The 26,692-nt window shown below is 43.0% G+C and overlaps 1 protein-coding gene across 1 annotated transcript in view; it reads left to right on the top strand.

Annotated features, from left to right (window-relative positions):
• Positions 1-26,692, top strand: part of SORCS3 (sortilin related VPS10 domain containing receptor 3) — a 988,335-nt gene that overhangs the window by 377,957 nt on the left and 583,686 nt on the right. The window contains exon 4 of the mRNA XM_073595927.1: positions 1,214-1,372. Within this exon, the coding sequence (XP_073452028.1) occupies positions 1,214-1,372 (159 nt within the window). The remainder of the gene's footprint in view (positions 1-1,213; positions 1,373-26,692) is intronic.

Genomic DNA, 26,692 nt, shown 5'->3' with positions numbered 1-26,692 from the left:
TTGGTAAACTATAAAAGATTATATTAAGCTGAGTAAATAGATACCAAGCAAATCACACTTTTTACGACCCCAAACTACAATCCCTAAAAATCTCCATAGGCAAAGCTTTAAAAGCCTTTACAGGTAACCAATTTAGAGTTTTGGAGCTAAAATTATGTCCCTCGTTCTGCTGTTTGCAGTAATACCTTACATGGGTGGTGCAATCACCATTTCCATATGTGGGCTCGTATTTGTGTGTGACCGTAGGGGAACGGGGGCGCTTTTACAATTTATTATTATTATTATTTATTTTATTTCAGTTTTGTTTTACACTGTATCTTTAATTGTTTTTTTTCATCTCTTTTATTGCCATCACAAAGGTTTAACAACATCCCTTGTAATAGCATGGGCCAAGACAGGCTATCTATGATCTATTAGACCCCAGATCTCTCTGATCAAACTTGTTTACATGGGAACAACATACGTTCCTCTAACTGTGTCCCAGGAACCTCGCATCCTTCTCGGGCTTCCTGAACACACGGGAGAGCCTGGTAAAGGTGGTGGCGGGAGAGGGCTGGGACCCCTTCCGCCGCCTGTAAAAGTAATCCAGCAGCTCTGCAGCCACTAGGATTACTTTAACTATGTAATCACTGTCAGAAGAAAATTACCGGTATATAATTTTTTTCCTTACAGGTAAGCTTTTCCTAAAAAAAAAAACAGGAAATGTAGTAAGTTTATTTCTGTTTAAAAAACATGAGTTTCTTCAAGGTAAAGTTAGAAAACATGGAACCCCCCCTTGGAAATGATGGGGTGGATTTACTACATGCAAATAGACCATGCACTTTTGCAAATGCAGTTGCTCCAGATCTTAGTAAATGAGGTGAAGCTTTACTTTGCAAAGAACACCCAATCACATGCAAGAAAATAATTTTTGCTTGCACATGATTGGACAATGGAAGTCAGCAGAGCTCTCCCTCATTTACTAATCTCTGGAGCAACTGCACTTGCAAAAGTGCACAGTCTATTTGTTTTCAGTAAATCAACTCTTATATTCCTCCTTTATCTTTTATCTCTTTGGCTGCAGAGCTAATAAAAAAATGTGCACATCTGGAATGATGCAAGGGCTTTCTAATTTTTAATATATCAACATTTAAACTGCCTTTTGCCTAACAGTCTTATATACTATGTGGTTCAGTTTATCTGATTACCATTCTTTATTTACATTGTCTTCCAGATCATGCTGTTAAGTGACCCCGATGTAGAGAGCAGTATATGGATCAGCTCGGATGCCGGAGCCACCTATCAAAAATACAGAATTAACTTCTACATACAGAGTCTCTTGTTTCACCCCAAGCAGGAGGACTGGGTGCTGGCATACAGTCTGGACCAAAAGGTAAGCACCCCCTAGGGAAATTTCCATACTCCAGACCCTCGTTGGCTTTTTTTTGTTCCTTGGACCAAGATGATCGCTAATGTAAAAAGTGGACGTTAAGAACAGAAAAGAAAAAAGCAAAGTGCCATACGTATTAAGGCCTTTTTGTTAAGTAGGAGGGCTCCTTTATCTTCTAGTTCCCCTGTGTGGTGGGCAAACGAAGAGAGCAAGTGTTGCCTCAAGACTACAAGATTATAGAGGCCCTTTTTCTGTAGACTCGGAATCCACATTGTCCACAAATAACAAAAGAAATTAAAAAAGGGCTCATTGACAAAGCAAGTATTATGAAATATCTTGATATCCCAAGCTGGAGGTCCAAGATTTAAGCAATCGGTGAAGGTACCTAGGCATCTTACATTGAGTTAAAAGTTAACATTGGAGAGGGCATTCAGGCATTTCAGGTTTCCCCTTAGAGGATGTACATTCCATGTTAGCCATTTTTAACTCTTAAACATATAAGCCCTGCTCAGGTATAGATAATACAGAATGCCTGATGTTATCTTTATTAAACAGAAAGGTTTCTTCTGTGCCCCTCTCTGATTTTGTTTCATTTTGTTAATGGGGTGGAACTTTCCCTAACTTAGTAGCTATGTCCTGCCAGGTGCCAAATCCCTTGGCTTATAAATGGTACTTCATTGGACAGGTGGTAAAGCTTTTCTGTTAAGGAAAGTTCAGCACTGATAATAAAGATAAAATGACTGACAAGTTCACTTTAAAACGTCTCCAGGCCAGAAACACATGATGGATCTAGAGAGACATGGGTGCTGCTTGTCAATCCCACCTCTGAGAAGACGAGATAGTACATTAGACCTGTCAAGGCCAATGCATGTCATTGTCACCCAATTCAGATGTAAAATTACCCCAAAAAATGTTTACAACTGCCAGCAGGAATGGAATGACCTATAAAAAAGGCAAAATGAAAAAAAAAATATTGCTTTTTGTATCTATTACTTACTCGTAGCTATATATGCTCTATGGCATGTTATATATACAACCCAGTGTGTAAACAGCAGTTATTCTATAATTATATAGTTTATAGTTTATAGTTTAATTCTTTCTTTTACAGGGGAGGCATTAGTAATGTAAAAGACCTGGGTTTTTTTTGGTAACTGAATGTAGATCAATTATGCTTATGGTGGGGGGGGCTAAAATGGGCATGGCTAAAAATAACCTGAGCCTTTAAGGACATAACACTTATGCCAAAGTCCTTGTACCAATATGATTTTCTGCATGCTGAAAATAGAGAGACAATTCTTTGTACAAGTCTACCTCAAAGGAAAATGTCATTTGGCATCAGTCAGGAGTATGTGATTTACAACATAGTTTATATTGTGCAGAGGTCAGGGGTGTGTGTAACACACAGGGTGCAGGGTTAGGGGTGTGTAACACACAGAGTGCAGGGGTCAGGGTTGTGTAACACACAGAGTGCACTGGTTAGGGTTGTGTAACACACAGAGTGCAGGGGTGTGTAACTAACAGTGCAGAGGTCAGGGGTTTGTAACACACACAGTGCAGAGGTCAGGGGGTGTGTAGCATACAGATGCAGGAGTAAGGGGTGTGTAACACACAGAGTGCAGGAGTTTGGAGTCAGGAGTTTGTAATGCATAGAGATAGACATTTATCAAACCTGTTGCCCAGCCAGGTAACAATAACCAAGAGCAATGAGAAAGATTATAGGGGATGTACTGCAAGTTTATACTGTAGCTTAAGTCAAAAGTCAGAACAATGAAGAGAAAAAGGTTTTCAGAGAGCTCACTGGCTCTACTGGGCAGCTTCCAAAAAAATCTACCTTCCAATGGATACCCAACTCAACCAAATACAAACCACCAGACCAAATGATAAAATAGTTCAAACTGTTTAATGTTCCTACCAAAAAATAGTTATTGCGTTTTGGGGGCCAAACAACTCCCTTTTCATCATGGCTACAGAAAAATCTAAATCTAAATAAGATGATATGATCATAAATTTACATATGATTGATCCAAAGACCTAAAGTAATCATGAACATTAATTACGTACATGGACAATATATAAGCAAATATGAGCAAGATAATGATGGTTTAATTATATATATATATATATATATATATATCTATCTATCTATATTCACATTTTTGTAAATATTTTAATATTTTATTATATCTTTTCATGTGACAACACTGAAGCAATGACACTTTGCTACAATGTAAAGTAGTGAGTGTACAGCTTGTATAACAGTGTAAATTTGCTATCCCCTCAAAATAACTCAACACACAGCCATTAATGTCTAAACCACTGGCAACAAAAGTGAGTACACCCCTAAGTGAAATGTCCAAATTGGGCCCATTTTCCCTCCCCGGTGTTATGTGACTTGTTGGTGTCACATCCAAGGGGGTGTGTCAATTATAGCTTGGGCTCAGAAGAAGTGGGGATGATGATGGCCATCATAGAGCACAGAAGACAAGCATCTAGTTGCAGAGTAGTGTTTCTTCAGAGTGATAGTGATGAAGTCCTGCCCTTGGATGTAACGCGTACGGGGAGGAACCACACATGATGTCACCCGTGGCCATCTTTCGGATTTGTGGATTTATTTCTCTCAAGCACTCGTTAAATGTACTTGTGACAAGTGCTGCATTTGTAAATGTGTTACCTTTTTACCCTCCTCACGCCCGCGATATTGCCGAAAGACGGCTACAGCACAGGGCTAAATTGCCGGGAGGGCGTCCATGTACGTCCTCCAGTGCATGAGCTGCCTGCACACCCCCTGCGGGGTGCACGCAGTGCACTCTGTGATCAGCGAATCAATGAGACTGGGCTGATTACAGATCGGAGTAAGGTGCCGATTCCGGTCCCTTACCACGTGATCAACTGTCAGCCAATTACAGCTGATCACGTGATGTAAACAGATGATCGTAATCTGCTTTTTTTACCTCACGCTGACAGCGTGAGGAGAAAAAAAAAGCCGGTTACTGGCTTCTGTCAGAGGAACATCAGTTCCACACACGGACACCCACTGCTGCTAAGCAGTGCCCACCAGTGCCACCTGCCATTGCCCACCAGTACCACCTACCAGTGCATATCAGTGCTGCCTATCAGTGCCCACCAGTTCCACCTATCAATGCCCACCAGTGCCACCTATCAGTGCCCTTCAGTGCCACCTATCAGTGCCCTTCAGTGCCACCCATCAGTGCCACCTATCAGTGCCCACCAGTGCCTCCTCATCAGTGCCACCTATCAGTGCCGCCTTATCAGTGCAGCCTATCAGTGCCCATCAGTGCAGCTCATTAGCGCACATCAATGAAGGAGAAAAATTGCCTGTTTGCAAAATTTTATAACAAACTATGAAACAGTTTTTTTTGTTTTTTTTTAATTAATTTTTAGCAAAAAATAAAAAAAACAGCAGTGATTAAATACCACCTAAAGAAAGCTGTATCTGTGTGAAAAATAAATAAATAAATAAATTTGGGTACAGTGTTGCATGACCGTGCAATTCAAAGAGTGACAGCGCTGAAAGCTGAAAATTGGCCTGGGCACTAAGGGGGTTCAAGTGCCCAGTAAGCAAGTGGTTAATAAAAAATTAAGATTTTAGCAGAGAGCAGTATATGTTGTTCTAATTTTTATATATACACTGCGGAGGAATCGTCATCTTTTGCCACAGACAAGACTGCTGGAGGATTTTTTATCTCCCCATTGGGGAAAGCGTTTACTGACCATACTGTTTTCAGGGTTCACTCTGATGAGGTGAACGGCCAATTATGTCTTTGGTGGAGGTGTTTTTTCACGTATATTGGCACTTGCATGCTTAAATTGGATGCACATCTTCACAGTGGCTGATGTCCCACGATTCCTCTACATCTTGAATGCATTTGGACTTTTTCAGATATGGACTTTTAAACGTACTTTATTATTTTTAGTTTTTTGCTGTTTGTGCTGCACTATTGTTCTTGGTAGTATTGAAGCAAAAGCTTTTTTTTTTTTTTATAGCGCTATTATTATTTTTTCCCCGGAGTTCTCCTTTATTAATTTTTTTAATTTCTATCAGAAACAGAGCTTTTGCTTAGAGAAATAGGAGAATATGGGGAATTATAAAGAACAAAAAAGTAACACATAAAAAGAGTAAAAGTAAAGACAAGAATATAAAAACACAATACCTAAGCTAAAGAAAATGTTTTTTACAGTCAGTGTTAATAAATACCTACGTGACTGACTGCAAGGCCTTTCTAGAGATTTAACATTTTTTTATTTTAGAAAAAAACTAAATTGCTGTAATTTTCTTTTTTAAAAATCATAATCAGAACTTAAGTCCTGTGGAAAAAAAAACTGTTAAAAATGTCAGCAAACGAGAAATGCCAAATCTCTTTTGCACCCTCACAGTTTTGTTTTTCTTATGTACATTTGCATCATCCTTCATGTACCTTGCTCATTCTTGGCAAGCCACTAACTTGGAGGTAAGTGGCCATAATGTGCAATCATACAGAGCATATTTGCAGATTGTGGCAAGAGCCCATTTCCACACTGCCAATCCTAGATCTGTTAAGGTAAATTAGGTACATTTTCATGAGTGCAGCTGAATTGTTTCCTCAACAGTATTAGCAATTTAAGTTTATATAAAGCCAACATTTTTTCCCTATGAAGTTATTATTATATTTTTTATTATTTTTTTTATTACTATCTGTTTTCTACTCAAAGCAAACTCCATTGTAGTAGATTCATTCTCTCAATTTTTAAGGCTAATAGGCAAGAGATTTTGAAACAAAGGGCATGAGGAGCTGGGTACTGCCCTGGGGGACTTTTATCAATGCAATAGTAAGAAGAAAAATAACACTATCCAGTGGGGAGCAGTTTTTTTTAATAAGGTTTAAAGGCCATCAATAAAAACACATAATTCCTTAAATAACACACTTGGGATGCCTTAAACCTGCACATGAAGTGGTGCACCTGTGTGATGTACTTAAAGTGGTTGTATAGTCTATTTGATAACTTTTACCTACAGGTAAGCCTATAATAAGGCTTACCTGTAGGTAAAAAAAATATCTCCTAAACCTGTACGGTTTAGGAGATATTCCCCTTGCTATGAGCCGCTGACTGCAGCGGCGCATGCGCACAGGGGATTCTCGGCTGAAGGCCCGGCAGCTGCCGGACCTTGCCGGGGAAGAAATCTCCCGCGTGCATGCACGGGAGTGACGACATCGCGGTTTCAGCCACTCACAGCGCTGGAGCCGCGATACCTGGAAGACACGCCGAGGCAACATGACAGCTCCCTCGGCGTGGACCAGGTAAGATACCGACGCCTCGTTCTAAGGTAAGTATTTCATAATGAGCTAGTATGCGGTGCATGCTAGCTCATTATGCCTTTTGCCTTACAGGGGTAAAAAAAAAAAAAAAAATGTCAGCGGGTATACAACCGCTTTAAGCAAAACTGATATTTCCTGACCCCTTTGTTTTGTTTGTAAACAAAGCAGCTGGGATTCCCCCCAACTTCCATACCAGACCCTTAATCCAGGTGAGAGTCTGGTATGGACTATAATTGGTGACCCTACAAAAAAAGAAGAAGAAATGGCATGCAGTTCTCTCTAAAAATATTTACCAGGTCCTTATCCTTGATGAGGATCAGTGCGCTCCTCCACTGCCTCCTGAACCACACAAGGCCACATTCCCTTAACATGGAGAGGGTAGTTTGCCAGGGGTGACCCGCTGACAAAGCACCTTGTCCCTGTGCTTATGTGGACAAGGGCCCCCTCCCCACAATCCTGGCCTTGTGGATGCGGGGGTCTTAAAAAAGGGGGCTCCTAGATCTCCAGCCCATTCACTGAGTAGGAGGTATAAGAGTACATAGTACCCCCTGTTATTCATTCATACCACACATTTGACAGTCCCACGATGTAGATCCATGTCAGTTGTGATAAACGAGGCCTGCTGACCTTCTGAAACAAAGTAAGCTGACTGCCTACATAATGCATTCTCACCACAAATGATGTTTCCCAGAAAGGCAGCTGAATGTAAACAAAGAGGTGAGTGATGTAGTGGACCAAATACCATTACTTGATATAGAAATTAAGGCAGAAAGCTCCCTAACAGATGGGAATAACTATTTAGAACTAGTCTGGATTTGGCCTTAAATGTCATAAGATTTGGCTTGGTTTCTCAATAAGGAGGCAATCCTATTTTCATTTTCTGCAGATCAATGTCGATGAACGAGGTCTGCTAACTCGCTGAAGCAAAACCAGGAACTGTCAAAATGATGCATTCTTATGCCCCATACACACAATAGGATTTTTCGATGGAAAATGTTTGATAGGAGTTCGTTGTTGGAAATTCAAACCATGTATAGGCTCCATCGGACATTTTCCATCGGAATTTCCGTCACACAAAATGTGAGATCTGGTTCTCAAATTTTCAGATAACAAAATCCGCTGTCGTAAATTCCGATCACGTGTACACAATTCCGACGCAAGTGCCACGCATGCTCGGAATCGAGCAGAAGAGCACCACTGGCTATTGAACTTCATTTTTTTCGGCTCGTCGTACGTGTTGTACGTCACCACGTTCTTGACGTTCGGAATTTCCAACCAACTTCGTGTGACCGTGTGTATGCAAGACAAGTTTGAGCCAACATCTGTTGGAAAAAAAAACATGAATTTGGTTTCGGAAAATCCTATTGTGTGTACAGGGCATAAGTGGACTCTCGCTGCAAATGACATTTCTCAGCAAATTAATGTAAACAAATGGGCTGGGATTCTGGGTGACATCATTCAACAAATGACATCACTCGTGTCCTGGTGGTACCCAAAATGGGAATTAGGGGCAAACGCTACCCAACATTGTCACAGATGGGGAATATCTATCTAGATCTAAGCTGGCTTGGGCTTAACTATCATAAGATTTGGTTTGGCTGTTCAATGAGGAAGCAACCCTTTTTTAATTTCCTGTAGATCCATGTCATTGACGATGAACAAGGTCTGCTGACCCATTGAAGCAAAACAAGGGACTGTCAAAATGATGCATTCTCAGTGAACTCTTTCTAAAAATTACATTTCCCAGCCCATCATCTAAATGTAAACAAAGGTGCGGTGATCCTGGATAATGTAATTTGCCAAATGATGTCATTTGTGACATAGTGACAACCAAGATGGAAATTAAGAGCGAAAGCTCCCCAACAGGGTCACAGATGGGAATATCTATCTAGATCTAAGCTGGAGTTGGCTTTGAAGAAAAAGAAGATTGGTCGCACACCATGGAAGGAAGGACTTCTATAAAATAGTTACTTTATAGTCAAAGTGCCAAAGGACGTAGACAGGACATTACAGGAACATTGGTAACCAATCTTCTTTTTCTTCAATTACTATTGAAGGTGGTTATCCGGGGCCAGCACCCATGAGGAAATCTTTATCCACAGTCTGAGTGGTGTTGCACTCTTTCTGGAGTTGGCCTTAACTATCATAAAATTTGGTTTGCCTTCTCAATGAGGAAGAAACCCTTTTTAATTTCCTGTAGATCCATGTCAATGTCGATGAACAAGGTCTGCTGACCTGCTGAAGCAATACAAGGGAATGTCAAAATGATGCATTCCCAGTGGACTCGCTGTACAAATGACATTTCCAAGCCCATCATCTAAATGTAAACAAAGGGGCGGGGGATCCTGGGTGCTGTCATTGCCCAAATGACGTTACTTGTAACCTGGTGACACCCAAGATGGGAAATAGGAGCGAAAGCTCCTCAAAAGGGTCACCAATGGGGATATCTATCTAGATCAAAGCTGGATTTGGCCTTTATTTCATAGGATTTTGTTTGGCTTCTTAATGAGGAAGCAACCTTGTTTAAATTTCCTGTAGATCCATGTCAATGACGATAAATTAGGTCTGCTGACCCTCTGAAGCAAAACAAGGGACTACTAAAATGATGCATTCTTGGTTGACTCTGACTGCAATGTACATTTCCCAGCCCATCATCCTAATGTAAACAAAAAGTCCAGGGGATCCTGGGTGATGTCATTAACCATATGACATCACTCGTTTCCTGGTGACACCCAAGATGGGAGTTAGGGACAAAAGCTACCCAACAGGGTCACATATGTGTAATATTTATCTAGATCTAAGTTGGAGTTGGCCTTAACTATCATAAGATTTGGTTTGGCTTCTTAATGAGGAAGAAACCATTTTTTAATTTCCTGTAGATCCATGTCATTGTCGATGAACAAGGTTTGCTGATCAACTGAAGCAAAACAAGGGACTGTCAAAATGATGCATTCTCAGTGGACTCTCTACAAATGATATTTTCCAGCCCATTATCTAAATGTAAACAAAGGGGTGGGGGGATCCTGGACAATGTCATAGTGACCTGGTGACACCCAAGATAGGAATTAAGAGCAAAAGCTCCCCAACAGGGTTACAGATGAGAGTATCTATCTAGATCTAAGCGGGAGTTGTCCTTAAATATCATAAGATTTGGTTTGGCTTCTCAGTGAGGAAGCAATCCTATTTTAATTTCCTGTAGATCCATGTCAATTACAATGAACAAGGTCTCAATTACTATTGACGGTGGTGAGCCGGGGGCCAGCACCCATGAGGAAATCTTTATCCACAGTCTGAGCGGTGTTGCACTCTTTCTGGAGTTGGCCTTAACTATCATAAAATTTGGTTTGCCTTCTCAATGAGGAAGCAATCCTATTTTCATTTCCTGTAGATCCATGTCAATTACAATGAACAAGGTCTGCTGACCCAATGAAGCAAAACATGGGAATGTCAAAATGATACAGTCTTGGTGGTTTCTTGCTGCAAATGACATTTCCCACACCATCATCTTAATATAAACAAAAGGATCCTGGGTGATGTCATTAACAAAATGACATCACTCGTGTCCTGGTGACATCCAAATGGGAATTAGTGGCAAAAGCTACCCAACAGGGTCACAGGAAGGAATATCTATAGATTTAAGCTGGAGTTGGCCTTAAATATCATAAGATTTGGTTTGACCTCTCAATGAGGAGGCAAACCTATTCTAATTTCATGCAGATCCATGTCAACATCGATGAACAAGGTCTACTGACCCACTGAAGCAAAACAAGAGACTACTAAAATGATGGAGTCTTGGAGGACTCTCACTGCAAATGACATTTCCCAGTCCAGCATTTTTGGTGTACTTTTGCTGCAAATGACATTTCCCAGTCCAGCATTCTTGTGGGGGATCCTGGGTGATGTAATTGACCAAATAACATCACTCATGTCCCGTTAACACCCAAGATGTGAATTAAGGGTGAAACCACCCCAACGGGGTCACATATGGGAGTATCTATCTAGAATAGATCTAATAGAGCTAGAGTTGGCCTTAAATATAAAAAAAATTGGTTTGGCTTCTTAACCAGGAAGCAATCCTATTGTAATTTCCTTTTCCCACGTATAATATGTTATCTATGGGGCTCTGGCAGGTTGGACAGCCTGGATCTCACTACAGAATAAGAATCTGCATTGTGATGTTTGACAGTATAAATATGTAAACTATTTAAATAAAGAATAGGCAGAAAATACAGCAAGCCGGCAGCTGCATGACACGTCTTATCAATGATTTACTCCGAGCATATAAGTTTGATGCTGTTTGTCAGCGGCAGAGATGTTTGCGGGTGACAGCTGTTCATCCATATTGGTCCCCCTGGCCGCAGATGTGACACCGCGCTCTGATCAAGCCCTTCGTTCTCTGGGCAGCTCGGGCCACGATCTGTCTTTCTCCTTGACAGCTGTGAAGATAGCACCAGAGTGACTACTTGGTGGTGGCCATACAGCATACAGAGGAGAGCTGGGCTACACCATTATTCTGTCATGAATATGGTGCGTTCTTAAAAAAAACCAAAACACTTTCTCGTGGTCGATAGAGTATTTGCTCAATTGAGTTTGAAAGCATCAGGAGGAACAAAAAGAGGAATTGTATGTATATTATTTCATGTATTTAAAGTGGATCTCTAAATAACATTACAGGTTTGCACTAAGGCGATATTAAAACCAAAAACTGTATTGTATTGCAGCTCACCAATCATTTGATGTGGTGGGGGCATTTGTTTTCTTTTATTAGGCTTTTTCCCGCTCTGTTTTTACCTGGTGATCTGGTCACTAACACACCTACTGTATTAGAGCTCCCCTACTCTGGATGTAGGAGCACAGGAGGCACATCAGACAGTAGCATTGTCAGTCTGGGGGGAGGGGAGTGTTAGCAGATTTAGTACCACTAACAAATTGAAGCCAAACTCCAGCTTACGCTTTATAAGCAATTACAGCAAACAGTTTTGTTACTTTTGGGATAAAGGTTTTACATGAATAAATAAAAGCTGATCATTGTAAGCACCCCTTCCAGTGTTAAATAGTTTGTCTCATCTCTGTAACTGATACATTCTGCTGGAGAGATTGTGCTGTGAAAAACAACAGACTTACTGGCAAGATCACCAGATATCATTGGTATAATTTTTCAGAAAAAAACCACCTCAATACAGTGCACTTACACCCCCTTCCTGCCCAGACCAATTTTCAGCTTTCAGCGCTCTCACACTTTGAATGGCAATTACTCAGTCATGCAACACTGTACCCATATGGAACTTGCGCAAACAGAGCTTTCTTTTGGTGGTATTTAATCACTAGTGGGTTTTTTTGTGCAATAAATAAAAAAAGACTGTACATTTTGTGAAAAAAATGCCTTTTTCTTTGTTTCTGTCATAAAATTTAGCTAATTAGTAATTTTTCTTCATAAATTTTGCCCAAAATTTATACTGCTACATATCTTTGGTAAAAATAACCCAAATTAGTGTATATTATTTGGTCTTTGTGAAAGTTATAGAGTCTACAAACTATGGTGACAATCACTGAAAATTGCTCACATCTGATCAGGCCTTCAGTACATCAGGTGAATCTCATTTCTTGAGACACTAAGCCCGGTTCACACAGGGGCGGCACGACTTGCAGGTCGCCTCAGCGAGGCGACCTGCAAACTACTTCCGAGGCGACTTGCAAAACGACTTCTGCATAGAAGTCTATGCAAGTCGCCCCCAAAGTAGTACAGGAACCTTTTTCTAAGTCGGAGCGACTTGCGTCGCTCCTATTAGAACGGTTCCGTAGCACAGAACGGGAAGCGACTTGTCAGGCGACTAGGTCGCCTGACAAGTCGCCCCTGTGTGAACCGGCACGAACAAGTCAGGAAAGTACAAATACCCCCCAAATGACCCCTTTTTAGAAAGTAGACATTCCAAGGTATTAAGTAAGTAGCATGGTGTTTTTTTTCTAAGTTGTAATTTTTTCCCACAATTCTTTGCAAAATGAAGATTTTTTTTTTTTTACAAAATTGTCATATTATCAGGTTATTTCTCACACACAGCATATGCATACAACAAATTACACCCTAAAATACATTCTGCTACTCTTCCCGAGTATGGCGAGACTTTTAAACAGCCTGGCCACATACAAAGGCCCAACATTGAAGTAGCACCTTCAGGCATTCTATGAGCATAAATGACACATCTCATTTCTCAACCACCTATTACACTTTTGAAGGCCCTAGAGCACCAGGACAATGGAATTGCCCACCAAATTACCCTATTTTGGAAAGCAAACATCCCAACATATAATCTATGAGGCATAATGAGTCTTTTGAACGGTTCAGTTTTTTCCAGAAGTTTTTGGAAAATGTGGAAAAAAAATGAAACCGCATTTTTTTTTACACAAAGTTGTCAATTTATAAGATGTTTCTAACACATAGCATGTATATAGTAAAAATTACACCCCAAAATACATTCTGCTACTCTTCCTGAGTATGGTGATACCACATGTGTGAGATTTTTACACAGCCTGGCCACATACAGAGGCCCAACATTGAAGTAGTACCTTCAGGCGTTCTTGGAGCATAAATTACACACCTCATTTCATTCCTACCTATCATCACACTTTTGAAAGTCCTTGAGCACCAGGACAATGGAATTACCCACAAAATGACCCCATTTTGTAAAGCAAACACCCCAACGTATATTCTATGAGGCATGGGCTGCAGATAGGTACTCTGGTACTCTGATGGGCTGCAGATAGGTACTCGGGTACTCTGATGGGCTGGAGACAGGTACTCGGTTACTCTGATGAGCTGGTGACAGGTACTCAGGTACTCTAATGGCCAGGTGATTGGTATTCGGGTACTCTGAAGGGCAGTGACAGGTACTCAGGTACTCGGTACTCATATGAACTGTGACAGGTACTCATATGGACTGTGACAGGTGCTCAGGTACTCGGGTACTCATATGGACTGTGACAGGTACTCAGGTACTCGGGTACTCATATGAACTGTGAAAGATACTCAGGTACTTTGGTACTCATATGAACTGTGACAGGTACTCAGGTACTCATATGGACTGTGACAGGTACTCAGGTACTCAGATGAATTGTGACAGGTACTCAGGTACTCGGGTACTCAGATGAACTGTGGCAGGTACTCAGGTACTCGGGTACTCTGATGGACTGTGACAGGTGCTCAGGTATTCAGATGGACTGTGACAGGTGCTCAGGTATTCAGATGGACTGTGACAGGTACCCGGGTACTTAGATGAACTGTGACAGGTACTCAGGTACTCATATGGACTGTGACAGGTACTCAGGTACTCAGATGAATTGTGACAGGTACTCAGGTACTCGGATACTCAGATGAACTGTGGCAGGTACTCAGGTACTCGGGTACTCTGATGGACTGTGACAGGTACTCGGGTACTCTGATGGACTGTGACAGGTGCTCAGGTATTCAGATGGACTGTGACAGGTACTCGGGTACTTAGATTAACTGTGACAGGTACTCATGGACTGTGACAGGTACTCAGATGAACTGTGACAGGTACTTTGATGAGTGGGGACAGGTCCTCTTTATTGGGGGGGCAATCAGTGTGATTGGTGTGCACTGTAAGCGGTAATGAGATGTTACCGCAATCTCCTTCTCACACACGATCGGTTTGTTAGAAGTAGATACCGTTACAGCTCGTTACAGCTCTATGTTTACATTTAGTGATCGGCTGTGAAAGGATCACAGCCGATCACGTGGTAAACAGCCGCCGGCCAATGGCTGTTTACCAGCGTTGGTGACAAGCAGTGTTCCCGGGAACACGCTGCCACAGACGTGCATGTGCAGCGCACTCACGATTGCGCGCATGCGCCGTGCAAAGTGGGGCGGTGCCACCTGTGATCGGCCGTGACTTCATCACAGCCGATCACGTGGTAAACAGCCATGCCAAATGGCTGTTCAGCCCCCTCGATGGCGAGCGGTGTCTCCATGACACGCCGCCACCGAAGGAACAGGGATGCGTGCACATGATTGCCCGCATTCCCTGTTTAAATGGACGGATGTCATATGACGCCCGCCCTGAATGAGAGCCGCGCCGCCTGGCCGTCATATGACGGCCGGCGGGCGGCAAGCGGCTAAACAACAAAAGACCAACAATTTTGAAAAAAATATATATATTTTTTACTTTCTGCTATACAACACATGGGATAAAAAAAAATAAATAAATAAAAATCTAATTTCTTCATCAGTTTAGGCCAATATGTATCCTGTTACATGTTTTTGTTAAAAACATCCCAATAAGCAAACATTGATTGGTTTGCGCAAAAGTTATCCTGTGCACAAACTATGGGATATTTTTATCTATTTATTTCATGAGTAATAGGGGTGATCAGCGACTTATAGCGAGACTGCGATGTTGCGGTGGACATTCTGACACTGACACTTTTGACACTTTGAAGGAACCAGTTACACTAATACAGTGATCAGTGCTAAAAATATGCACTGTCACTGTACTAATGACACTGACTGGAAAGGGGTTCAACATCTAGGGTGATCAAAGCGTTAAATGTGTGCCTAGCCAGTGTTTATGTGTACACAGTGAGGCGCTTTTATTGGGGAAAAGTAAATCTATTACTTTCCTGCTGACAGGACAGAGCTCTGCCTTGTTTACATGGGCAGAGCCTTGTCCTGTGTGTGTTCCGGACAATCGGCGGGTGCCAGTGGTAATCTATTGGCCAGCACCCACTGATCGGCATCTGCTGTGTAAAATGACAGCAGAGCCGGGTTGCCGGGGGTGCGCACGCAACCCACCCGGAAGTGCCAGATCACATACTAGTCATGTGATCTGGCGAAACAGAGTCACCTTGCCGTTATACGTTATATGGTCAGCAAGCGTTTAAGGTTAAGGTCACAGAATATCTCAAGAACACTGCATTTCTGTCAGGATCAAATGGTATTTTCTGTACTCGCTTACAATTCTCTTAGCTTTAAAATGAAATAAAACAAATGCAGCCACCTTATCTAAGGACTATAAGCTGCAATATAGTACAATTTCAGTTTGGGGATTAGTTATCCTTTAAAGCTGAATTCCAGGAATTGAGCTGCTTTGTAAAAACTGTGGGCATACCAAGGTGCCTGCCACCTCCTAGACTTATCTCTATTCTTCACATCTGACAAGTTTTTTTGTGCTGTAGGAAGATAACTTCTGACGCTGCTCATTGTATTTCAGTTCCTTCAAGGGCAGAGCTGCTGGAATTAATATGCCTGCCCCTCTCCTCCTTGTGCCCATTCACAGAAGCCTTTGCATTATGAAAACTCACTCAAGAAATACAAAGGCTTCTGTGAATGGGCAGCAGAGGGGGAGGGGTGGGCATAGTGGCTGTGTGTGCTCCTCCCCCCTCAAAGTTGGAGTGTGTCCTCTGAGAGTGCAATAAACCTGTCCTATATAAGAAATAGAGATAAGTCCTGGAGGTGACATGCACCTAATTGGACTAAACCCTCATGCCCTGTACAGACAGTCGGATTTTCCGTCGGAAAATGTGTGATAGGACCTTGTTGTCAGAAATTCCGACCGTGTGTGGGCTCCATCACACATTTTCCATCGGAATTTCCGACACACAAAGTTTGAGAGCTTGCTATAAAATTTTCCGACAACAAAATCCGTTGTCGGAAATTCCGATCGTGTGTACACAAATCCGACGGACAAAGTGCCACGCATGCTCAGAATAAATTAAGGGACAAAAGCTATTGGCTACTGCCCAGTTTATAGTCCCGACGTACGTGTTTTACATCACCATGTTTAGAACGATTGGATTTTCCGACAACTTTGTGTGACCGTGTGTATGCAGGACAAGTTTGAGTTGGATTTTGTTGTCGGAATGTCCGATCAATGTCCGACCGTGTGTACGGGGCATTAGTGTGCCTGCACTTTTTGCCACGTTCCTGGAATTCCTGGAATTCGGGTTTAAGACATTTAAAAATATGAATACAAAGATATAAAAAAAGAGATTAATTTTCAACTTGTATCCTATCTATGCTGTTGTCAGTTGCTATTGTAAGATGCATTGGTATGTCTTCGTTAACTTTACATGGACCTACTTGTGTCTCTATGGTCTATCATGTACGGTGTTCTTTTTGTACTTTATTACAGTGTCTTGCAAAAGTATTCACCCCCCTTGGCATTTTTCGTGTTTTGTTGCCTCACAACCTGCAATTAACATGGATTGTTTGATGATTTGCATAATTTAATTTACAGAACATGCCCACAACTTTGAAGATGGTTTTTTAATTTTTATTGTGACGCAAACAACAAATAGGACAAAATAACAGAAAACATCAATGTGCATAACTATTCACCCCCCTAAAGTCAATACTTTGTAGAGCCACCTTTTGCGGCTATCACAGCTCCAAGTCGCTTTGGATTAGTCTCTATGAGCTTGCCACATCTTACCACTGGGATTTTTGCCCATTCTTCCTTACAAAACTGCTCCAGTGCCTTCAAGTTGGATGGTTTGCGCTTGTGAACAGCAATCTTTAAGTCTGACCACAGATTTTCTATTGGATTGAGGTCTGGGCTTTGACTAGGCCATTCCAACACATTTACATGTTTCCCCTTAAACCACTCAAGTGTTGCTTTAGCAGTGTGTTTGGGGTCATTGTCCTGCTGCAAGATGAACCTCCGTCTTTGCCTCAAATCACACACAGAGTGGTACAGGTTTTGCTCAAGAATATCCCTATATGTAGCACCATCCATCTTTCCCTCAACTCTGACCAGTTTCAGTGCCACCTTAACAGCATCATGGGCCCCTGGGCAAAGTAGTGCGCTGGGGCCTCTACCAGGGGGATGGTGACCTGCGGCAGTCCTCTTCTGACAGCAACAAATCACATGCGATGTCCGTGCGATTTCAGCCGTACAGATAGTATTGCTTGAAATTGCATCGCATTTGGACTAAACTCGCACAGGACCCTTTTTTTGGTCTGCACCAGAATCGGACCACATGGGTGTTCACACCTATGAGAATTGAGCTAATTTCCGAAAAAAAAAAAATCTGGGGAGGTGAACAGACAACAGATCCTGACACTTTACATCTTTGTCCCAGCCAGGGATATATGTCAACTTCTGGCTGAATAGGACCTGCAGCAGTGTGAACATCCAGGGATTGACGAGCAAGCCAGCTGGATGTGCACTGTGCAGCTCCAAGACTTCCCCTGTCAGATTCAAGCTGTGATGTTGGGTATGGGTGGGACTGCTACTCAGACCCGCCCCCTCTGTCAAACAACCAATGTAATCAAAGAGCCGGCCAGAGCTGTCAGGTTTTTTTTCGTTCAGCCTGCTGGTTGAATGAGAAAAAAATGAACAGTGTGTACCCAATTAGATTTTCAGTTAAATGTCAGCTTTAATGTGTCCCCACACCAGGGATGGGGCCTTGGCACAGAGCAAAGCATTCACCAGGTGCCTTGCAGACAGATGGCAGTTGAGTGCAGGGATGGTGTCAGCAATGGAGGCGCTCAGCTCTAATACTTACCTTTCACTTTGATCTGAATGGACGATGACAGGTTCTCTTTACTGCCAGACACCTCTAGGTGCCTGATCCCCATCTCAGATCTCCTGTAGGGGGCCCTGGAGCCCACACACTGGACAGATCCAATCTTCAGAGAGATGCAATATCTGCAATGAGAGATCCCACTAATACATACAGAAAGTTGGGGGGAGAGGCCAGCCTGACACATCATTTCCCCCCACCAGCACAGCATGGGGTACCCAGGAGGTGATATCCTTAGCACTGTACAGAGTGATGGCACAATAAAAAACATTAGAGCTGCAGACACACAAACCTTCTCAGAAAGCAGCTGACATGCTGGGACCTGTAGCCCCTCCTGTGAATGTCTCAATCAGAGCTCAGCCTCACTATACACTCACCTGCTGCTCATGCCAGAAAGGATATAGGGGGAGGGGCGGGGCTTAGGTACAACGTGCTAGAGGGGAGGGGCCGCTTTGCTCTGTGTAAGGGAGGAATGGGGAAGTGTGGTGTGCGGATGTGATAAGGAGGGGGAGGAGCACTGCATATAATGATGTGAGCCGGTTCTTTCATTACATTGTTTGTTTGACAGAGGGGGCGGGTCTGCGTAGCAGTCCCGCCCATACCCGACATCACAGCTTGGATCTGACAGGTGAAGTCCTTAATCGGAGCTGCACAGTGCACATCCAGCCGGCTTGCTCGCCAATCCCTGGATGTGCAGGATGTTCACACAGTGGGCCGGGGCCCCAGGTGAACGTGGGAGTCCCTGGGCTGGGGCCCCCCAGTCAAGTGGGGCCCCCAGGCAACTGCCCAGCGTGCCCATGCGAAAAGACGGCCCTGACCAGTTTCCCAGTCCTGACTGCTGTAAAACATCCCCACAGCATGATGCTGCCACCACCATGTTTCACTGTGGGGATGGTGTTCTATGGGTGATGTGATATGTTGGGTTTGCGCCAGACATAGCGTTTTCTTTGATGGCCAAAAAGTTCAATTTTAGTCTCATCAGGCCAGAGCACCTTCCTCCATACATTTTGGGAGTCTCCCACATGCCTTTTCGCAGACTGAAAACGTGCCATTGTGTTTTTTGCTGAAAGTAATGGCTTTCTTCTGGCCACTGTGCCATAAAGCCCAACTCTATGGAGTGTACGGCTTATTGTCGTCCTATGTACAGATACTCCAGTCTCTGCTGTGGAACTCTGCAGCTCCTCCAGGGTTACCTTTTGGTGTTCGGCCGTATCTTGGCAGGTTTGCTGTTGTGCCATGTTCTTTCCATTTGTTTATGATAGATTTGATGGTGCTCCTAGGGATCATCAAAGATTTGGATATTTTTTTATAACCTAACCCTGACTTGTACTTTTCAACAACATTGTCCCTTACTTGTTTGGAGAGTTCCTTGGTCTTCATGGCAGTGTTTGGTTAGTAGTGCCTCTTGCTTAGGTGTTGCAGCCTCTGGGGCCTTTCAAAAATGTGTGTATATGTAATGACAGATCATGTGACACTTAGATTGCACACAGGTGGACATCATTTCACTAATTATGTGACTTCTGAAGGTAATTGGTTGCACCAGAGCTTTTTATGGGCTTCATAACAAAGGGGGTGAACACATACGCACATGCCAATTATCAGTTTTTTATTTCTGAAAAATAGTTTTATGTATATATTTTCTAATTTTACTTCACCAACTTAGACTATTGTGTTCTTATTCATCATATATAATTCAGATAAAAAAAAATTGAACTAAAGGCTGTAATGTAACAAAATAGGTAAAAAGCCAAGGGGAGTGAATACTTTTGCAAGGCACTGTGGGGTTGATTTACTAAAGGCAAAAAGACTGTGCACTTTGTAAAGTGCAGTTACACATGGCAAGAGCAGTCGCTCCAGAGTTTAGTAAATGAGCAGAAGCTCTGCTGACTTTCATCAACCAATCATGTGCAAGCAAAAATGCTGTTTTTTTTTATTTTCCTTGCATGTGATTGGATATTCTTTGCAAAGTGAAGCTTTACCTCATTTACTAAGCTCTGGAGCAACTGCACTTGCAGAGTGCAATTGCACTTTCCAAGGTGCACAGTCTGTTGGCCTTTAGTAAATCAACCCATGTATGTTATAAAACTTAATAAAACAGGATTTAACATGAAAATAGAGTTTAAAAGCATAAACTCAAAAATATTCCTAATTGCTACTGTTTGTGCAATCAGAAATAACGCATTTGTTCACCCTGCAGTCCTAGAACCGGATACTACATAGACTTCTTATGGAGAATAACGAAAGGAGAAAAGTACTAAGTGGAAAGTTTAGAAGCTAAAGCAAGTCTGAATCCACCGTGTATTGATCTCTATTTAGAACTTTTATTGGGTGCTCTGCACTCCGTGATTCCATTTTAATCAAGTTTATATATACAAAAACCACGATTCCTGACTCAAGCTCCGTACTTCCTCCGGTTACCTTTACTTACCCACAAACAATTTATTCCAAACTTTTTTTTTCTTCCTCGCTAATCAACATGCAAATTTTAGCTTTTGATGATTTTTTTTTTTATAATCCTAATTAGTAGCAGGTATTTAGTTTAGTAATTAGCCCCCATCAAGTCAATTTGAAATTAAAATAGAGACCTTGATTAGAAAACTCATTACCGTACAAGCTTCCTTTCCAATAAGCAACTTGTTACTCATTCTCCAACTAAATAAATTGTGGCGCACCTCCAATATGATTGTGGCGCACCTCCAATATGTTATCAATTTGCATAAATATAGATAGGATTTGTGGGATATTGCAGAAGATTGTTGTCAATGAGTTTGCTGGGTCTGACAGAGATAGACTATCATAACCTGGTTTAGATAATGGTAGAGGATTAAATTGGATTATGGTGTTTGCTAGTGAAGTAGAATAGTAAAGTATCGAACCAGGCAGAACTTCAGCAATGCAGGTTTATTAACAGCTGATAACATACAGGTTTATGTTCAAAATATTACAATATACAGGTCTAATTTATACAGTTTCTTACAATGCAAGCATATTAGATATAAATATTCTTATCCTCTAACCAAATTGAAACGATTGTGAAGTGTTCTCACCTTGAACCAGAATGGGTCTTTACTGCCAATTCTTGGGAACCTGTCACCTGATAGGGACCAGCCGGTCGACCAGTGGTCTGGTCCCCTCACAGAGTTCTGGGTTCCAGCTCGACCAAGTTTGTGAGGGAAATTCACCTGAGACCACATTCTGGAACAAGTCAAGAAGTCTTCTCTGACTCGTACGAGGAGACAAGTTATGGACAGATACTTGCCCATTGGTTCTGACCTCTATGACCCGTGCAATAGGGCAGCATACACAGAGTTCAGCCTTATGAGCTCCTATCTGACTTGTCCGAGGGGACAAGTTAGGACAGATACTTGCCCATTGGTTCTGACCTCTATGACCCGTGCAATAGGGCAGCATACATAGAGTTCAGCCTTATGAGCTCCTATCTGACTTGTCCGTCTAACAATTGCAGAGCTTGCATTTATATACACTTTTACAAGTCTTATCTTAACATCTCTCTTACATATGATTGGTCGCTAAGATCTACGTCAAAGTAACCAACCATAAATCTGACACCTGTTCTACAACCAGATAAACTTAATTATTCCCAAAATTCCTATATGTTCATTAAAGTGATTTATAACTGTTTTTGTCCAATTAAAAACACCTGTATAGAGACAGTCTGGCACCCAGCTGTGTTATCAAACTCTCCTTATCTTGATAAGATTTAACTAGCTTCAAGGATTTGCAGATTTACAACTTTGAGACAATTAACTTTCAATAACCCCACCAGATGTTTTATATGTTTCACTATATGCATGTATTTTAACAGTTTTAATGAGGGCACAAGCAGACCTTTGTTTGACCCTGTCAAACTTAATTAATGTTCTGTACATAACTTTCCTGTATTCCACCTAATTATTTTAACCACCTGTTTTCTTATCTGTCTGAGACAATTCTATATTACTTGAATCTATTCTAATGAACTTTCACCCAGTAGACTATCTTAATACATTTTCGAGAACACCTGTGTACAAGTACTTGTCATAAAGCAGAGGTCATTTAAAGTTCAACACTTAAAAATGAAGACTTTCTAAATCTGGAAAATACAGTATACATTATTAAAGATTAATAATTGTTGCTTTACTTATTGAATAATAATATTGATAAAACCACTACTATATAATAATATAAATAATAATAATAATTATCAATAAAATATATGCAAATCAATATATATAATATGAAATACATTGGCTAATATGAGATTCCACAACACTAGTAATGGAAGAACATTTTTTTCAAAATATCCTCTGCTAGTAACTGAGCTGATTCAGGCTGGGTTCACACTGGTCCGACAAACGCTCCGACATTGGGAGCTCATGTCGCATGACGTGTGAAATTTAATGTTTCCCTATGGGAGCCGTCCTAACTGGTCCGACACAAGTCGTTCCGACTTTAGAAATGCTCCCTGTACTACTTTGGTCCGACTTTGATCCTACTTCAGCCTATTGACTATCATTGAAGTCGGATCAAAGTCGGATTGCCGTCTCGCATGATCCGACTTCGGCGCGCGACTTGTGCTCAGATGATCTTGAGGGGGAACTCCGCGCCAAATTTTAGATAAAAATCCGGCATGGGTTCCCCCTCCAAGAGCATACCAGGCCCTTGGGTCTGGTATGGAACTTGATGGGAACCCCCTACGCCGAAAAAACGGCGTGGGGGTCCCCCCAATCCATACCAGACCCTTATCCGAGCACGCAGCCCGGCCGGACAGGAATGGGGGTGGGGACGAGCGAGCGCCCCCCCCCCTCCTGAACCGTACCAGGCCGCATGCCCTCAACATGGGGGGTGGTGCCTTGGGGGAGGGGGGCGCGCTGCGGCCCCCCCACCCCAAAGCACCTTGTCCCCATGTCGATGAGGACAAGGGCCTCTTCCCGACAACCCTGGCCGTTGGTTGTCGGGGTCTGCGGGCGGGGGGCTTATCGGAATCCGGGAGCCCCCTTTAATAAGGGAGCCCCCAGATCCCGGCCCCCCACCCTATGTGAATGAGTATGGGGTACAGCGTACCCCTACCCATTCACCTAGGAAAAAAGTGTCAATTTTAAAAAAAACACTACACAGATTTTTAAAGCATTTTATTAGACAGCTCCGGGGGTCTTCTTCCGACTTCGGGGGTCTCTCCGGTTCTTCTCCACGCTCTCCGGATCTTCTGCCGGGCTCCTCCGCTCTCTTCTGCTCTTTTGCCGCTCTTTTGCTAAAGCGGAGGAGCCCGGTCTTCAATCTTCTGCCTTCTGCCTTCTGCCTTCTGCCCTCTGCCCTCTTCTCCTGATGTTGACACGACGCTCTCTGGGGCTAGAATGCTCTCTGTGCGCTCTGCTCTGACTTATATAGGCGGTGACCCCGCCCCCTTATGCCGTCACAGTCCCTGGGCATGCTGGGACTGTGACGTTTTAGGGGGCGTGGTCATCGGGTGATGACCACGCCCCCTAAAACGTCACAGTCCCAGCATGCCCAGGGACTGTGACGGCATAAGGGGGCGGGGTCACCGCCTATATAAGTCAGAGCAGAGCGCACAGAGAGCATTCTAGCCCCAGAGAGCGTCGTGTCAACATCAGGAGAAGAGGGCAGAGGGCAGAAGGCAGAAGGCAGAAGGCAGAAGATTGAAGACCGGGCTCCTCCGCTTTAGCAAAAGAGCGGCAAAAGAGCAGAAGAGAGCGGAGGAGCCCGGCAGAAGATCCGGAGAGCGTGGAGAAGAACCGGAGAGACCCCCGAAGTCGGAAGAAGACCCCCGGAGCTGTCTAATAAAATGCTTTAAAAATCTGTGTAGTGTTTTTTTTAAAATTGACACTTTTTTCCTAGGTGAATGGGTAGGGGTACGCTGTACCCCATACTCATTCACATAGGGTGGGGGGCCGGGATCTGGGGGCTCCCTTATTAAAGGGGGCTCCCGGATTCCGATAAGCCCCCCGCCCGCAGACCCCGACAACCAACGGCCAGGGTTGTCGGGAAGAGGCCCTTGTCCTCATCGACATGGGGACAAGGTGCCTTGGGGTGGGGGGGCCGCAGCGCGCCCCCCTCCCCTAAGGCACCACCCCCCATGTTGAGGGCATGCGGCCTGGTACGGTTCAGGAGGGGGGGGGGGCGCTCGCTCGTCCCCACCCCCATTCCTGTCCGGCCGGGCTGCGTGCTCGGATAAGGGTCTGGTATGGATTGGGGGCGACCCCCCACGCCGTTTTTTCGGCGTAGGGGGTTCCCTTCAAGGTCCATACCAGACCCAAGGGCCTGGTATGCCTCTGGAGGGGGAACCCATGCCGGTTTTTTATTTAAAATTTGGCGCGGAGTTCCCCCCTAAAGATTCATACCAAACACAGTGCCGGCATTGGCGGGGATCCAAGTCGGATCCTCGTTCATTGAAAGTCGGACACATGCCGGCTTCATGTCGCAGGGCAAAGTCGGATCCAAAGTAGGACGGCTGTCGTGTCGCACCAGTGTGAACCCAGCCTCAGCCTTGATCCCTGCAAAGCTCCAAACTTAACTCTGGGATGTAGATTTTTATATTACTCACCGAGCTCCAAAATCTCATTGCAGAAAATTAACCACTTGACCTCTGGAAGATTTACACCCTTTCCTGCCCAGGCCATTTTTTGCGATACGGCACTGCGTTACTTTAACAAATAATTGTGCGGTCATGCGACCCTATGCCCAAACTATAACTAGCATTGTAAACAAAAAAAAGACTGACAATTTTAAAAATTATATATTGTATATTGATTGGTTTGCGCAAAAGTTACAGCGTCTACAAACTATGGGATATTTTTATCTATTTATTTATTTACTACTAGTAATGGTGGCGAACAGTGACTTGCAACAGACATTCTGGCACTAATTGACACTTTGTAGGAACCAGTGACACTAATACTGCTCAGTGCTAAAAAATATGCTAGTGTTTCTGTGTAATGTGGGAGAGATGCTTTTACTAGGGGAAGATATAGATCTGTGTCCCTGCTTTGCAGGAACACAGGATCTTACATAGTTATATAGTTACATAGTAGGTGAGGTTGAAAAAAGACACAAGTCCATCAAGTCCAACCTATGTGTGTGATTATGTGTCAGTATTACATTACATATCCCTGTATATTGCGGTCATTCAGGTGATTATCTAATAGTTTCTTGAAGCTATCAATGCTCCCCGCTGAGACCACCGCCTGTGGAAGGGAATTCCACATCCTTGCCGCTCTTACAGTAAAGAACCCTCTACGTAGTTTAAGGTTAAACCTCTTTTCTTCTAATTGTAATGAGTGGCCACGAGTCTTATTAAACTCTCTTCTGCGAAAAAGTTTTATCCCTATTGTGGGGTCACCAGTACAGTATTTGTAAATTGAAATCATATCCCCTCTCAAGCGTCTCTTCTCCAGAGAGAATAAGTTCAGTGCTCGCAACCTTTCCTCATAACTAAGATCCTCCAGACCCTTTATTAGCTTTGTTGCCCTTCTTTGTACTCGCTCCATTTCCAGTACGTCCCTCCTGAGGACTGGTGCCCAGAACTGGACAGCATACTCCAGGTGCGGGCGGACCAGAGTCTTGTAGAGCGGGAGAATTATCGTTTTATCCCTGCAGTTGATCCCCCTTTTAATGCATGCCAATATTCTGTTTGCTTTATTAGCAGCAGCTTGGCATTGCATGCCATTGCTGAGCCTATCATCTACTAGGACCCCAAGGTCCTTTTCCATCCTAGATTCCCCCAGAGGTTCTCCCCCCAGTGTATAGATTGCATTCATATTTTTGCCACCCAAATGCATTATTTTAATTTTTTCTACATTGAACCTCATTTGCCATGTAGTCGCCCACCCCATTAATTTGTTCAGGTCTTTTTGCAAGATTTCCACATCCTGCGGAGAAGTTATTGCCCTGCTTAGCTTAGTATCGTCTGCAAATACAGAGATTGAACTGTTTATCCCATCCTACAGGTCGTTTATGAACAAATTAAATAGGATTGGTCCCAGCACAGAACCCTGGGGAACCCCACTACCCACCCCTGACCATTCTGAGTACTCCCCATTTATCACCACCCTCTGAACACGCCCTTGTAGCCAGTTTTCAATCCATGTACTCACCCTATGGTCCATGCCAACGCACCTTATTTTGTACAGTAAACGTTTATGGGGAACTGTGTCAAATGCTTTTGCAAAATCCAGATACACCACGTCTACGGGCCTTCCTTTATCTAGATGGCAACTCACCTCCTCATAGAAGGTTAATAGATTGGTTTGGCAAGAACGATTCTTCATGAATCCATGCTGATTACTGCTAATGATATCATTCTTATTACTAAAATCTTGTATATAGTCCCTTATCATCCCCTCCAAGAGTTTACATACTATTGATGTTAGGCTAACTGGTCTGTAATTCCCAGGGATGTTTTTTGGGCCCTTTTTAAATATTGGTGCTACATTGGCTTTTCTCCAATCAGCTG

Source organism: Aquarana catesbeiana, linkage group LG08 (assembly GCF_042186555.1).
Source record: "Aquarana catesbeiana isolate 2022-GZ linkage group LG08, ASM4218655v1, whole genome shotgun sequence".
Taxonomy (NCBI): Eukaryota; Metazoa; Chordata; class Amphibia; order Anura; family Ranidae; genus Aquarana; species Aquarana catesbeiana.
The sequence above is the reverse complement of the archived record's forward strand: the minus strand, read 5'-3'. Positions and strand labels throughout refer to the sequence as shown.